Source organism: Brassica rapa, unplaced genomic scaffold (genome assembly GCF_000309985.2).
Source record: "Brassica rapa cultivar Chiifu-401-42 unplaced genomic scaffold, CAAS_Brap_v3.01 Scaffold0664, whole genome shotgun sequence".
Classification (NCBI taxonomy): Eukaryota; Viridiplantae; Streptophyta; class Magnoliopsida; order Brassicales; family Brassicaceae; genus Brassica; species Brassica rapa.
The window spans coordinates 63,664-80,392 of record NW_022610604.1 but is presented as its reverse complement, the minus strand read 5'-3'; the positions used below and the strand labels follow the sequence as shown (position 1 = coordinate 80,392).

General features: G+C 48.5%; 1 protein-coding gene across 1 annotated transcript; it reads left to right on the top strand.

The window, feature by feature from the left end:
- The first annotated feature begins 2,364 nt into the window (after positions 1-2,364).
- LOC117130709 lies at positions 2,365-13,464 on the top strand. Its single transcript, XM_033283426.1, has 2 exons — positions 2,365-2,858; positions 12,791-13,464. Exons 1-2 carry the CDS (start codon positions 2,431-2,433, stop codon positions 13,302-13,304), a joined length of 942 nt encoding a protein of 313 aa, XP_033139317.1. The 5' UTR covers positions 2,365-2,430; the 3' UTR covers positions 13,305-13,464.
- Positions 13,465-16,729: the final 3,265 nt, after the last annotated feature.

The following is a 16,729-nucleotide window of genomic DNA, read 5'->3' as shown; positions in this document are numbered from 1 at the left end:
GATGGACAGCCACGGACGTCCTGTGTGTGCTGACGGACACACATGGACAGCCACGGACATCATGTGTGTGCTGACGGACAGCCACATACAGCCACAGACGTCCTGTGTGTGCTGGCGGACACCCACGGGAAAGGCCAGCGTGCTGAGTCCAAGGACCAACGTGCTGATATGTGTACTGATGGACAGCCACAGACGTCCTGTGTGTGCTGACGGACACACACGGACAGCCACAGACGTCTTGTGTGTGCTGACGGACACACACGGACGTCCTGTGTGTGCTGAGGGACATCCACGGACGTCCTGTGTGTGCTGACGCTCACACGGACACACACGGACACACACGGACACACATGGACACACACATACAGCAACGGACGTCCTGTGTGTGCTGATGGACAGCCACAGACAGCCACGAACGTCCTGTGTGTGCTGGCGGACACCCACGGACGTCCTGTGCGTACTGAACAGACAGCCCACGTGGGCCAAAATCACCCAAACAGTCCACGGGAAGGGCCAGCGTGCTGAGTCCAAGGACCAACGTGCTGATATGTGTACTGATGGACAGCCACAGACGTCATATGTGTGCTGACGGACACAGACGGACACACACGGACAGCCACAGAAGTCCTCTGTGTGCTGGCGGACACCCACGGACGTCCTGTGTGTACTGAACAGACAGCCCACGTGGGCCAAAATCACCCGAACAGTCCACGGGAAGGGTCAGCATGCTGAGTCCAAGGACCAACGTGCTGATATGTGTACTGATGGACAGCCACAGACCTTCTGTATGTGCTAACGGACACACACGGACAGCCACGAACGTCTTGTGTGTGCTGACGGACACACACGGACGTCCTGTGTGTGCAGACGGACACCCACGGATGTCCTGTGTGTAATGAACAGACAGCCCACGTGGGCCAAAATCACCCGAACAGTCCACGGGAAGGGCCAGCGTGCTGAGTCCAAGGACCAACGTGCTGATATGTGTACTGATGGACAGCCACGGACGTTCTGTGTGTGCTGACGGACACACACGGACGTCCTGTGTATGCTGACGGACAGCCACAGACGTCCTGTGTGTGCTGACGGACACACACGGACACACACGGGCAGCCACAGACGTCCTGTGTGTACTGAACAGACAGCCCACGTGGGCCAAAAATCACCCAAACAGTCCACGGAAAGGGCTAGCGTGCTGAGTCCAAGGACCAACGTGCTGATATGTGTACTGATGGACAGCCACAGACGTCCTGTGTGTGCTGACGGACACACACAGACACACACGGACGTCATGTGTGTGCTGGCGGACACCCATGGACGTCCTGTGTGTACTGAACAGACAGCCCACGTGGGCCAACATCACCCGAACAGTCCACGGGAAGGGTCAGCGTGCTGAGTCCAAGGACCAACGTGCTGATATGTTTACTGATGGACAGTCACGGACGTCGTGTGTGTGCTGACAGACACACACGGACAGCCACGGACGTCCTGTGTGTGCTGACGGACACACACGGACAGCCACGGACGTCCTGTGTATGCTGACGGACAGCCACAGACGTCCTGTGTGTGCTGACGGACACACACGGACACACACGGACAGCCACGGACGTCCTGTGTGTACTGAACAGACAGCCCACGTGGGCCAAAAATCACCCAAACAGTCCACAGAAAGGGCTAGCGTGCTGAGTCCAAGGACCAACGTGCTGATATGTGTACTGATGGACAGCCACGGACGTCCTGTGTGTGCTGACGGACACACACGGACAGCCACGAACGTCCTGTGTGTGCTGGCGGACACCCACGGACGTCCTGTGCGTACTGAACAGACAGCCCACGTGGGCCAAAATCACCCAAACAGTCCACGGGAAGGGCCAGCGTGCTGAGTCCAAGGACCAACGTGCTGATATGTGTACTGATGGACAGCCACAGACGTCATATGTGTGCTGACGGACACAGACGGACACACACGGACAGCCATGGACGTCCTCTGTGTCCTGGCGGACACCCACGGACGTCCTGTGTGTACTGAACAGACAGCCCACATGGGCCAAAATCACCCGAACAGTCCACGGGAAGGGTCAGCGTGCTGAGTCCAAGGACCAACGTGCTGATATGTGTACTGATGGACAGCCACAGACGTCCTGTATGTGCTAACGGACACACATGGACACACACGGACAGCCACGAACGTCTTGTGTGTGCTGACAGACACACACGGACGTCCTCTGTGTGCAGACGGACACCCACGGATGTCCTGTGTGTAATGAACAGACAGCCCACGTGGGCCAAAATCACCCGAACAGTCCACGGGAAAGGCCAGCGTGCTGAGTCCAAGGACCAGCGTGCTGATATGTGTACTGATGGACAGCTACGGACGTCGTGTGTGTGCTGACGGACACACATGGACACACACGAACAGCCACGGACATCATGTGTGTGCTGACGGACAGCCACAAACAGCCACGGACGTCATGTGTGTGCTGGCGGACACCCACGGACGTCCTGTGTGTACTGAACAGACAGCCCACGTGGGCCAAAATCACCCAAACTGTTGTAGGCACAGAAACCGTACCTGAACCAATGCTCAGCCAGATAAGCAACAACTGCCACAACTACCTCACTAGAGCTACCTGCGACCAAGGTTCATTCAAAGAGGTGCATCTCAACCACCAGAAGGAATTTTGGCATGAAACCAATTTTCACAGAAGCCCAGATCAATCATTCATCACTGAAGCTTGGAATTACAAGAAAATCTTCGTGGATGAAGAAGTTATGAATTTTACAAATTGGACGTTTCCCAGCCCATCCGTTTGCGAGTATCGGCACTTAGAAGAGAAATTCAGCCAAACCAAGAAGCGGCCCTGTCACGCCCCCAATCCTGGAAAGGATTGTCGGGACGGCCATGGTTCGAGGAAACGTACCAGCCAGTCTTAGGACATCAAGGCAAGCGTTCCATGGTCAAGAAAGAAGGTTAAGTACATAAGGAAACTTAGACTTAACCTTATAAGAGCAAAGAGACAGCTAAGACGAGTAAGACGGTAGCTGGACAAGATAGAGAAGTAGCTCGACCAGCTTAACGAAGCTAGGTTGAGTTCACTCCAGCTCAGCCACTACTAAGTCAGCTCCACTAGCTGGACTACTAGCTCACTCAGCTGAGGCAGCTGGGAGTCAGCTCATATCAGCTAGACGGACTGTTCGGGTTTTAGGCCGATGGTCCGGGTCCGGGTCAGTGGCGGGCTGTGAGGTCTGGCCATGAGGCCATGGGCTGTTGGGTCCTTGGACAAGGCCGTGGGGTAAGTCCAGGAGGCTTGGGGCGTTGTGGGAACCGAAATTCACACTGTTGATTTCCGTTTAAATAAGGAAACTAGGAAAACCCTAATTTCCCAGAGGACCCGGATATCTGTTAATTACCACACGTCAAGCAATCAGAACACGAGAATAACAACGACAAGAATAAGAAATCGAAAAGAGAGCAAAGTAGATCTTATTCCGAATCTGCGTATGAGCGTTACAACAAGGTATAAGCCTGGGCTCGAGAGCTGTCGGCGAGATTCCTAGTTCTAGCAACCCTAAGACGGCTAAACCAAATTTAGTCGCAGCTCGAAATAACAAAAACGGAAAATTGCCTAAATTGCTCTAAGTGCTAAGTTTACTCTGAAAAAGTTCTTTCTTCTGCTCCTCGCCTAGGACTCCTTATATACTAGCTCCAAGGTCGGTTTACGCTTTTACTCTTCTGCCCTTAAGCCGTCATAGCATAAAAATGGAGATATTCCATTTTTCCCGATCTTCATAATTATCTTCAAAACTTCCGTATTTATCCGCGGAAACTTGACATTTATCCTTCCTTGTGGGCCAAGCGTAAACCATGCTGTGGTTTACGGGCTTTTGGTTAGGAAAATCGTAGGATGGGCCTCGAATCGTGTTTTAGGTCCCTTTGGGCCGTCTTCCGACTCGACACGTTTACTACGAGTTTTCCGCGGTTTCTAATCCGCGAAGTTTGATCGATGAATTAGAATAGCGGGAAACATGGACTGAGCTTGCTACGGTCTTCGGGAGATAGCATTCGAAGGTTTGACGAGAATGCATGGACTGGTGTCGTATCGATGTTCGGATAGGTTCAATCGCTACACAGCGACCGAACTTTGGCTCGAGCCCGGTCGCTACGTAGCGACCGAGTGAGACGAGTGCTCAGTCGCTACGTAGCGACCGAGCTTTGGCTTGAGCTCGGTCGCTACGTAGCAACCGAGCGGGACGAGCGCTCGGTCGCTACGTATCGACCGAGCGGGACGATCGCTACGTAGCGACCTGTTTCGAGCTTTTCGTCGGACATCTCGATTCTTTCTTCCGTAAAGCTTTTTCGTAAGAAAGAGTCTATTTCGAAAAATACTCTTCGGAGAAATTCTTATTTTCCTCCTCGGACGTTTTGAATGTTAAATTTTTCGTAACCTTTTTTGACCCCAACAGTTAGCCCCCCAGCCCGTTAGAGTTGTGACTCTAGCGGGCGGATAGATGACTTTGACAAGGTTAAGTGTATTGGACGAAATTTACATTTAAAATTCCGCGGAAAAAAGTTGTCGAGACGACATTCCGAACCCATACTTCTATAAGTAGTGAGCTCTTGTCATTCATTTTCTTCACACCTTCCCTCCTTCATTCCTTCAAAAACCTCTCTAGTTTCATAACTTTTCTCTCAACATGTCTTCCTCCCAAGGTGATAAGAAAGATTCCGACGTCGAGATGGGTGAGGCCACTTCTCCGGCTCCGATTCCAACTTCTCCGGCGGAAGTGCCGGCTTGTGTTGCCGGTAATCTTTCTTTCCGAGAGAAACTAGTTCGTCGTCAAGCCGAGAAAGAACTAGCTCAAACTGGCTCCGAGTTTCCGTCTTCTTCCGTGCAGGTCGTTGCCCCGTGTCATGGGACCGACATCGCGGCTCCTCTCCCGCAAGTCCTACCTGCGGGATCTTCCACGACTCCGATCTTCGTCGAGGACAAAGAGAAAGCCGCTGACTCTATGCCTCCGCCTCCAGCCAGAAAAGAAATCGTTCTGGCATTGCGTGCTCCTAGCGCTGTCCTGGCTACTCAGCCTAAGAGTCGGAAGAGGAAACTTGCCAAGAGCGGTGACGGGGAGACTTCGCAGCGAGGTGGGTCGAGCCTAGCGTCAGGACTTTGCGGAAAGGTTTGTTTCTTGTTTGAATTCTCGATCGTCTTTCGTGCATTCTTTTCAGGGACTTAGTCTAACCAGTTTTTACCGTTCGCAGTTCATATCGTTGATCGATGGGATGATCAGCGAATGTGGTTCTGAGACCAGTCGCCTTTCCGGGGAGTTGGTGGAGCTTCAGGGCAGATGGTCCGAAACCGAGGCTATGTTGACGGCTGTCGAGGACTCTCACTCTGCGAAAGTGTCGAAGCTCGAGGTTGCGATAGGAGAGCTTGAGAGGGACCTTGGGAAGACGGCGAGTTCCTTGCTTAAGGAAAAGAAGGCCAGGAAGGCCAAATCCTCGGAGGTGCGTCGACTCCAGCGTCAGATCGAGAGTGATGCTGGACTAGCGCGCCGCGGGATCCAAGAGGCTACAGATGCCCTTCGCGCGGAGTTTTAAGCTCGCTTGGCGAAGATTTCTGCTTCCCTGGGTTCCCTCGAGTGTATCCGGAGCAGGGATTTTGCTTTGGCGACGATTGAGGGCGGGATGGCCGTAGTTCGGTCGTTCCAAAGTGAGACTCCCCCGACCTTGGAGGCCGAAGAGGCTCGGCTGTCCGGCTGCAAGGGAGATATGGCGGCCGAGGATGGAGATTTCGATCTTATCCTGGCCGACCTGAAATCCGCGTGCTTTATTCCGACGTGTTCAGAAGACCCAGAGGGGAAAGACCCGATGGTCGGAGAGAACGGAAGTGACGCGGCTCCAGGCTCGGATGAGGCAGCGGGTGAAGAGGGGGCGTAAGTTCTCAGGGTGACTTTGGTTAGATCTCTTGCGAGAGATTTTTTTTTATGTTTTTATGTTTCGGCCTTGAATGGCCTTGTTTGTATTTCGGGACTGGCTGTGTGTGGCTTTGAATCCCTGCCGCTCCGCGGCTTTCTTTTTATGGTATGATAATCGGATAACGCTTTTTATGAATTTGTGAATAGTGGGGAGGAAGGTGATGAGTTGTCGTCTCATATCCTTCTTCGATTGTGAAATGTTTTATTCGAGACCTGTTTCGAGAGTTCTTCCGCGAGATGTGAACTCTGCGGGGGTGCTGAAGGTATCGAACGTAAACATAGAAGCGTGGTTTAAGAATCTCCTATCTTTCGATATCATGCCTTTGAGATGTTAGAGACCAGTGCGCTGGGTTTAGGGCAAGACCTAGGTTTACTTTCGGTTTAAGGATTGTGCGGTGACTAACCGGCTATCGTTTTTCCTGTCGCGATTTCTTCCTGATTCGTATCGATGTAAAGTCCGCGAAAAGTTCTCGGCTTATATGACTTGTTTGATACGAATCGAGCATCTCTCCGGAGACCGGAAGTGCTAGACCAAAATTTCAGATTTCTTTTATAGCGCTATTATCCTTGTGTCGGATGTAAGAGAGTCATCTCCGTGAGATGTCTATGTCTGTTTAGGACGTTTGTGAGTTTGATGTGATCAGCATCGGACTTGGTGGCGTGTGCCGTTGTTTTGATTATTTTGCGCAAAATAAATGTTAATGTGTGCATGTATATGTCTTTTTGCGGAGATTTCGTTTGCTCGGAAGAAACCAACTTTGAGGCATTTTTTGCGACGTCTCGCGATGCTAAAGGTTGATTCTCCCAAGCGGCCGACTGATTTCCGAAGACCTCGTTGCGATTTCGCGGGTGAGGATGTTTTGATAAGTCGAAAACACCAAAAGTGTGGTAAGAAATTTTTCGATTTTTTGGGAGTATACGAGTATACGTACCCACTCCCCCCCTTTTTTAATGAGGGGGGACAGCTGAATTTGCCTTTCGGCAAACTGCCTACGTACTCCTTGCGGAGATCAAGCCGTCTCGTAGTTCAGTGATTGCGAGTTGGTTTGTTTAGTGATAGTATTTTTTGAGATGCATCGCATTCCAGGTTCTAGGGATTTTTATGCCCTGCATGTTGGCTATTTCGTAAGAACCTGGTCGGACGACTTTTTCGATTTTATTGGGACCTTCCCAGTTTGCTCCGAGTTTTCCCGCGTTTCGTTCAGCGGTGTTTTGGAAGACTTTGCGAAGGACCAGATCTCCCTGATTGAACCTACGATTCCGTACGTTGGAATTATAGTATCTTGCAGCGGCGTGCTGGTAGTTTTGAATTCGGATGAGCGCTCGATCCCGGCGTTCGTTAATGAGGTCGAGGTTGTCCAATAGCATAGCATTGTTGAGTTCCTCTCGTTCAGGTAAGAACCTTCTTCGAACACCGGGAAATTCTACTTCTGCGGGAATCATGCACTCCGTGCCGTATACCAGGGCGAAGGGAGTTTCTCCCGTTGCTCGCCTTGGGGTGGTACGGTGAGACCAGAGGACTCCCTCGAGTTCGTCGGCCCATCTACCTTTTTTGGCCTCCAAGCGTTTCTTCAGTCCGTCGAGAATGGTCTTGTTGATTGTTTCAGCCTGTCCGTTGCACTGCGGATATCTGGGAGTTGACTTGTTGAGTCGTATCTTCCACTTTTCGCAGAATGCCTCGAATCGGGTGGAAATGAATTGAGACCCGTTATCGGTTACGATTTTGTAAGGAACTCCATGCCTACAGATGATGTTTCTCCACACGAAATTCTCGACTTGGACGTCTTTTATACTTGCGTACGAGTCCGCCTCTACCCATTTTGAGAAAAAATCGGTAAGGACTAGAAGGAAGCGCTTTTGCTTTGAATTATGCAGAGGTCCGACAATATCCATGGCCCAGCGCATAAAGGGATAAGGCGATGTGATGGAGGAAAGAACTTCGGCCGGTTGTCGGATAGTTGGCGCATGCCGTTGGCATTTTTCGCATTTTCGTGCGAATTTCTCGCAATCTCCGATCATTGTTGGCCAATAGTATCCGTGGCGTTTGATTTTCACGGCTAGTGATCTTCCGCCGGAATGGTTGCCGCATGAGCCGGAATGTATTTCCTCCATTACTTTCCTCACCTTTTCTCCTTCCAGGCACGTCAGGAGTGGTCCGGAGAATCTCCATTTGTAGATTTCGCCGTCCACTATCACGTAGCGTGCGGCCTGTGTTCGGATCTTGCGAGCTGCCCATTTTTTGGCGGGCAGTTGCCCGTCGATAATGTAGTTTTGAATCGCCTGAAGCCATGGGGTATCACAGCCGTAATCAGATTGCTCTGATGGTGGTGGTACCGTAATTTCTTCTTCCTCCTCGTCTTGACCCTCTATGAGATTGACAACGACTGGTGGTCCGATACTCGGATGTTCGATGAATTCGACCGGAATTACCCTTTTGAGTCCTGGATCGGAACTTGATGCTAAGGCCGCGAGGGCGTCGGCCTGGACATTCTCGGAACGGGGGATCCGGGTAAGGGCGAAGCAGTCGAAATCTTGAGCTAGACCCTGGACCAGTTTGAGGTACGCGTCCATCCGTTCGTCTCTGGCTTCATACTCTCCGCTGAATTGACTGGCCACTAACTGGGAGTCGCAGTAGGCGTGGAGATTGCGTATTTTTAAGCCATGAGCCAAACGTAGACCTGCGATTAACGCTTCGTATTCGGCCTCGTTGTTTGAGGCATGAAATTCCAGCCTGAACGATTGTTCCAAGATCTCGCTCGTTGGAGATGTGAGACGGATCCCGATACCCGATCCTTGCTTGGATGAGGATCCGTCGACGTGGAGGAGCCAGGTGAAATTTGGTTCCTCATTGGTTATTGCTCCCGTTGGAAGTTCGACCAAGAAGTCTGCAAGCACTTGTGATTTTGCGCTCGTCCTTGGTCGGTATTCGATGTCATACTCGCTCAACTCGACCGCCCACTTAGCCAATCGACCTGATTGACTTGGGCTATGCAGAATTGTCCGTAAGGGAAAAGTCATGAGGATGACAATCGTGTGGGATTGGAAATATGGTCTTAGTTTTCGGGCCGATGTCACGACCGCGCATGCCAATTTTTCCATCAACGGATACCTAGATTCGGCATCCAGCAAGGTTTTGCTTATGTAGAAAATAGGTTTCTGCTCTCCGCGTTCTTCCCTGATCAGGACTCCGCTTACGGCCGTTGCCGACACCGCGATGTACAAGAATAAAGGCTCCCCTTCCACGGGTTTTGCGAGGACTGGAGGAGTAGCTAAATAACGCTTCAGCTGTTGGAAGGCGTTTTCGCACTCTTCCGTCCATTCGAATTTTTTATTTCCTCGCAGGACGTCGTAGAAGGGCAGGCATTTATCTGTTGATCATGAAATAAATCGGTTAAGTGATGCGATTCTGCCGGTCAGTCTCTGGACCTCCCGCTTGTTCTTTGGTGAAGCCATCTCGATTAGTGCGTTGATCTGTTTTGGATTTGCTTCGATGCCGCGGTTGGTAACCAAGTAGCCGAGGAATTCTCCTGATGCCACGGCGAATAGGACCGCAACCTGGAGAGTTCGGCCAGTGACACAAGGAATGTCTTTTGATGGATTTTCAAGTATCACTTGAATGGGTGCTTCATGGACCCTCGACAGTGGTCGAAGTAGTAAGGGTGCCATCAGCAAAACCAGAAAGGACCACTTGATAGGATTTTTGTGGTTAAATCCTTATCAAGTGGGGGAGACTTGTACAACGATGGTCAAAGGAATTTGATCATCCAAGTGGTCATTTGTTTGTTTTGAATCAAGCTTGTTCTATTCTCTAATCAAGACAAGAATAAGTTCGGTTGGAATATTTTGTCTTGGGACAAGGTATAATCATCACCGGATTCGAGGACGAATCCATTACAAGTGGGGGAGACTTGTCACGCCCCCAATCCTGGAAAGGATTGTCGGGACGGCCATGGTTCGAGGAAACGTACCAGCCAGTCTTAGGACATCAAGGCAAGCGTTCCATGGTCAAGAAAGAAGGTTAAGTACATAAGGAAACTTAGACTTAACCTTATAAGAGCAAAGAGACAGCTAAGACGAGTAAGACGGTAGCTGGACGAGATAGAGAAGTAGCTCGACCAGCTTAACAAAGCTAGGTTGAGTTCACTCCAGCTCAGCCACTACTAAGTCAGCTCCACTAGCTGGACTACTAGCTCACTCAGCTGAGGCAGCTGGGAGTCAGCTCATCTCAGCTAGACGGACTGTTCGGGTTTTAGGCCGATGGTCCGGGTCCGGGTCAGTGGCGGGCTGTGAGGTCCGGCCATGAGGCCATGGGCTGTTGGGTCCTTGGACAAGGCCGTGGGCTAAGTCCAGGAGGCTTGGGTCGTGGGTTGGGCTTATGACCGACCCCAAACCCAATCAGAAAGGGCGAAGGGATGCAAGTGGCCGAGAGGGCACAACCCTTGGCCGATGGTGCCCATTCGCTAGCAAGTCGTGCCTGCTCGTGGGGCATGACTTACCCCCTCGTTTTCTATAAATATGGGGGCTCTCCTATTGATTTCATTATCCAATTACAGATTACAATACTCAGAGAAAAACGTAGAGAAAGAGAGAGAGAGAGTCTCGGCCAAGAGATCGGCCGGAAAAGGGCCGGTCGTGGTGGTTTTGTATCTCCGGCAAGGAGAACGGTTTAGGAGAGAGGAGGCCGTGTGGTTGTGAATACCCAAGGAATAGAGAAAGGTATGGAGAAGGACTCCAAGGCCGTGGTTCAGTCAGATAGGGTCAGTGCGGTAACCACCGACTCATCGGCTAAGACAATCGGACAGTCCGAACCGGTTTAGCCATGGGCGTTTGGATTGTGTCCTATTCTTCTTATTCTTTTCATCTATTTCTTCTTCTACTCCTTCTGTACATTGGCGTGGCCTTGTTTATGTGTTGGGATTGGTTATAACCGTGGTTCTGGTTGAGTAATGCGGTCGCGGTCCATAACGATGAGTTAGGCGCGTGCATGGTCTAAACCGGCCTCAGGTGATCCGATTGGATAGGGGCGGTTCTGTTCTGTTCTGAACGGTTGCAACCCTTCCCTGAACAGTCACAATGGTTCATGACTTGTGTAGGTTAAGGCGTGGTCCTTTGGCCATAGGCCGGACACACGCACGGACCAGACAGTCCTTACGGAAGGTTAGGTCGAACGGTTGGAACATCTGAATGGGTGCGAGTTTCCAAGGGTCATGAGTTGCCAAGAGGCACGTGTGTCCAAAGGGTACTAGTTCCCAAAGGGTGTGAGTTCCAAACGGTGCCATTGGTTCAAGGCTTAGACCGAACCAAGGGGACAGTCCGCGGCTGAATAGTCGAACGGACAAACGGTTAGTTTAACCGGAGTGTTGTGTTGCAAGTTCTGATCGGTTACAAGACAATCCGGTTTGGTCTTGGGCCTTACTCTGTGGTATGGATCCAGGCTTTGGGTCGGATCAGATGAGAAGGACCATGAGCCATTGGGCCGGACTTATAACTGGTCGATCGCACCTAGATCTTAACTAGACGGTTAGACGGGACTATGGACGATCCGGCTATGGTTGGATGGTTCTGGCCGCAAAGGCTAAGTAGGATATCTTACAATCAACTTTGGGTTGGTGAGTAGGATAGGCGCCATATGCCTTATGTAGGGAGTAGACCCACATGTTGGCAATGGAAGGCCGGTTATGTCAATACCTGCCAAGTAGGCGATGGCTTATAAAGTCTTGTGGTCGGATCATGTTTCATGACGATGATTCGATGGCCAAGCACTAGTATGGATGGTCACGTTGCTGGAGTAAGAGTATTGGTGTGATGCTTCTAGATATCAACCTTGGTGTTGATAACTTCGAGATTGGCTAAGAGTCATGACGAAGAGTATGGCTAGTACTATGTGTCGTATACCATAGATACTGAGCCTAAGTGTGATTGTTCAAGGAAGGCCGTGTAAGATCTGATCATGGTTGAGTATGGACGACCTGACCTCTGGATGATGGCTCAAGTTGTCGGTCCTAACCTGATTAATGAATGCATTGGGTTGTATGAACAAATCATATTTATTGTCTGGGTTAAGTCCCAAGGCCGGTCAGGCCAGATGATGACTCATCAGTTCCAAGTCATGTGAGGATGGTTGGTTGATTGACTTAGAATCTCATGAGCTTTGTCAGTCCAGAAGATGGACTTGGTACTATTGCCTATAAGGCAAAAGGATTTCGGATTGTGCATGAGCCGAAAAGGCCAGATGCAAATCCTTATCCTTTCAAAGACGTCTCAAAGGTTACTTATGTCTGTGGGGATGGTTGGTTGAATGACTAAGTACCTAGGGGAGCTGTTTGATGCAGGGACAAAGATAAAGACCAATAAGAGACTCAATGAGTTGAATGATTAGTTCGAGTCAATGGAGGACCGATGAGCTAATAAGCTCCATAGATGTGGCAAAGGTATGATCTAGCATTTACTTATGTAGATCTAGATAGAATGGTTTAGGGGAATGGAACCTCAGAATCGTATGGCTTGGTTTGGGTTTAGGATTGACCTTTAAGCTAATTGGTAGTTGAGTAAACTGACCAAGGCTAAGGTGATTCGACCAGACAAGTGTTAGATTGGTTTTAGACCAATGGTTAACTAGAGAATATTCCGCTGCGTATCTGTTGAAAGGATCTAGGCTATTAATGACTAGGTAAGTCTTTAGCTAAGGTTTAAGTTAGCCCTCGCCTTTAGGCGATATTATAAATAAAGGGCAAAAATTAAGAGGTTCGGCAAGGAAGTGGACCGAGCGACGCGAGGCATCGACCGCGGCCTAGGCGGCCGGGATCGGGTCTTACAGGCCCGGGCCAAATTCAATTATGGATCTCAAGAGGGATCTTTTGTGGATCCGACAAGCCAAGAATCAGGAGAAAAGGCTCAGTGAAGTTGAAGATATAACCATTTTCCCAAACCCGGTTATAAGGAGCCGATTATGGAAAGATTGCATAATCAGTTGGTCCAACCATTTCCAAATCGAGATCAGGCAACCAAGACATAACCTACACGATCCAAGAATTCCAGAAGACATTCCAGAAGAGTTTAGATGGACCAGCATGCAGAGGAACAGGCGAATCTTCGTGGCCAACAACTTTCCTTTTTCGGCCATGTTCACACTAGGAGGAGTAAATGTGTTTTCACTACAACTCTTTGAAGACCAACGGCCATATTCTTTCATATGTGGACTAAGGAGTATTTCAGGAAGGCTTCCAGATCATGGGCATATCCAGAAGCTGTCTAGATACAAGGCTCAATCAAGTTTCCTTTTGGAGAGGCTCAAATCAAGCCTAACGGCTAGATATCTTCAAGGAGCCTAGCTTATGATTTTTCTACTTAATTTTCGTGTACTTTGTTTCCTTTTGAGTCATAGGAACGTTATAGTAGTCCCAGTGTCGAGCCTATATAAGCTCAGGTCATAGTTCATTGTAAAGTACCCTTGATCATTTTTAAAGTAATAAGAAATCGTTTTCTTTTAAACAAAGTTGTGTATTCTTTGTTGTTATTTCTCTAGTTCTTTGTGTGTGATTCACTAAGTCCTAAAGAAGCCACGTCCAGAGAGCCTTGTGTGATTCAAGACCATCTGTTCGTCCATTGATTGAGAGAGTCAATCCATATCCATCTATCCACTCCATCCATCGATCCAGCTTGGAAGAGATACATATCAAGCAAGCCGGATTCCATCTTCAGTCATCTAACCAACCACTGATCCTTGTTGAGAGAGACACACGTCCAGAAACAAAGATCCCATCATCCACCTTTCTATCCTTCTTATTTGATTTGTTTTCAATTTCCATGTCATTTAGTTTTGAATCATAAAAATACATAAAAATCATATTTGCTTCAGTTCATCATTTGTCATATAGTTTACTTTATGTTCTTCATATAAATCCATAAAACTCACAGAAGTTCATATTTGTTTCAGGTACAATCATATATAAGAGAAGACCCGGCCGGAACCGTCCAGCCGAGCCAAGACTGAACCGCATAACGACCATCAGTCCGTACCGTCCGATTATCCCGACCCGTGCCAACGTGCTGATATGTGTACTGATGGATAGCCACGGACGTCCTGTATGTGCTGACGAACACACACGGACAAACACGGACAGCCACGAATGTCCTGTGTGTGCTGACGGACACACACGGACGTCCTGTGTGTGCTGACGGACACCCACGGACGTCCTGTGTGTAATGAACAGACAGCCCACGTGGGCCAAAATCACCCGAACAGTCCATGGGAAGGGCCAGCGTGCTGAGTCCAAGGACCAGCGTGCTGATATGTGTACTGATGTACAGCCACAGACGTCTTGTGTGTGCTGATGGACACACACGGACACACACGGACAACCACGGACATCCTGTGTGTGCTGACGGACAGCCACAGACGTCCTCTGTGTGCTGGCGGACACCCACGGACGTCCTGTGTGTACTGAACAGACAGCCCACGTGGGCCAAAATCACCCAAACAGTCCACGGGAAGGGCCAGCGTGCTGAGTCCAAGGACCAACGTGCTGATATGTGTACTGATGGACAGCCACAAACGTCATATGTGTGCTGACGGACACAGATGGACACACACGGACAGCCACAGACGTCCTATGTGTGCTGGTGGACACCCACGGACGTCCTGTGTGTACTGAACAGACAGCCCACGTGGGCCAAAATCACCCGAACAGTCGACGGGAAGGGTCAGCGTGCTGAGTCCAAGGACCAACGTGCTGATATGTGTACTGATGGACAGCCACGGACGTCCTGTATGTGCTAACGGACACAGACGGACACACACTGTAATAAACCTCACGAGCCAATAAATTTTTGGTAGAGAAAAATCCCGCTCGACCAGTTTTTTGTTGGTTCGACCATGAGTAATAAAAATAAAAATCGACCCGATAGATTAATTTCTCGACGGGACTGTCTTGTGGTCGAAAGACCTTCCCTTGATAGTTTGGCCGAGTCTTAAATATTTTGGTCGGATTTTTATTAAGCTAGATGAGATTTTCTGAGAGCAAGACGAGAGCCAAAGACAAAGAATATTTTGTTGAAAAATTATTTAAATGATCGACCAGCTGCCTAATTAATTTTGGACCAGACTCATGTCTTCCACCAGCCTGTTTGCTCAGTATTTAATCACATGACTTGCACCTGTCTGCTTACCTAGATTCTTCAGTATCTGGCACATGACAATCACAAGCTGCCTGTGTGCTTGTTTCCTTACTCTTTGATTAATTTTGATTGGCTGGAGACTGCTACATGGGAAGGAAAGGACAGTGTGCTGCAGATGATGAAGCAGGTTGCCAACTGTCTGCTCTTAGCCAAGCTTTGTTATGAGCTAAACCCTCAGGTGAAGCAACCACAGCTTGTATTTAACCCTCCTCCAGCTGCTTCCCACGTTCTGAAACCTACAGAAAAACCTAGAGAATTTCAGAGAGAAAAAAGAACAGAAAAATTAGTGAGAAAAATTAAGAAAATAAATCAAGAAAAAAATTGGTGGTGACCTAATCTTCAACCTTAGCTCAGTTTGTTACCTTGAGAAATATCAGAAGGTGAGATTTTGAAATAAAACCCTACACCTAGTTGAGTTCAGATCATGATCAGACCTTGATCTTTCTCTTTGATCAGTCCAGCCACAAGCTTAACTTGGAGAAGAGGAACAGCTGAGGGCATCTAGTCCTTTGGTTCATCTTGGTAAGCTTTGGTCTCTTACCTCAGTCATGTCTTGTTCAGAGCTAGTTGATGTTTACATAAGAACTTGGTCGGATCAGTTCTCTAAGTGGTGATATAGTTCAGATTTTGATTAATTTCGGTTTGAATCAACCTCTTAGAATCACCAGCTATGATGTTTTGATCTGGCCTTGAGTAAACCGATTTGAACTCAGTCTGATCTTGTCCTGAACTTTGGTAGACTGACTAGAACCGAGCTGAACTTGTATAGTCTGAGCAGAACCAAGCTTGAACTGATCTGATCTAAGGTGTTAAGGCATGAACCGAACTGATCTTGTGATCATACCACTCTGTTTCAGGTCAGAGGTAGAGTAAAGCTTGAAGTATCCAGTCCTGTCCATTCAGTCTCTTGGTCCATTCAGCCTTGTTCAAGTGGAACTCAAGTCTTGTCCAAGCCAGTTTCAAGACTGTTCTTTAGGTGAGTCTAGACAGATGTTGAGATAGATCATGAATGAGTCCTTGATTAAGTTAGTAAAGTGTCTGAATATTTAAGAATGGTGTTGTGTTTACTCATGGTAAACACTTACACTTAATGAATAATTATAAAGTGAGGTTAATCCTAATCTTAGTTTAACTAAGGATTAATCTTGGTTTAATTAAGGACTAATCTTGGTTTTGATTATTGATTAATCTTGGTTTAATTAAGAATAAATCTTGGTTTAATTGAGAATTAATCTGAGATTAATTAAGGAGTAATCATGATTAATTAAGTACTAATCTTGGATTAATTAAAGATTAATATGAGATTAATTAAGAATTAATCTAGGATTAATTAAGAGTTAATTATGATTAATTAAGGATTAATTATGGATTAATTTTGGAATAATTATGGAAGTAAAATCATGTGAAGTCTTGTTATATTCACTATCCCTAAAGCCCCCGCATTACCGTGACTTGGTCCTGCGAACGGAACAAGGTCATGAAGACACGATGATGGGGTAGCTCCCTGGACACCGTGTACTGCATGACGATGCAGTGTCGGATTATTCATACCGGACATTCGACAATGATGGCGATGCTA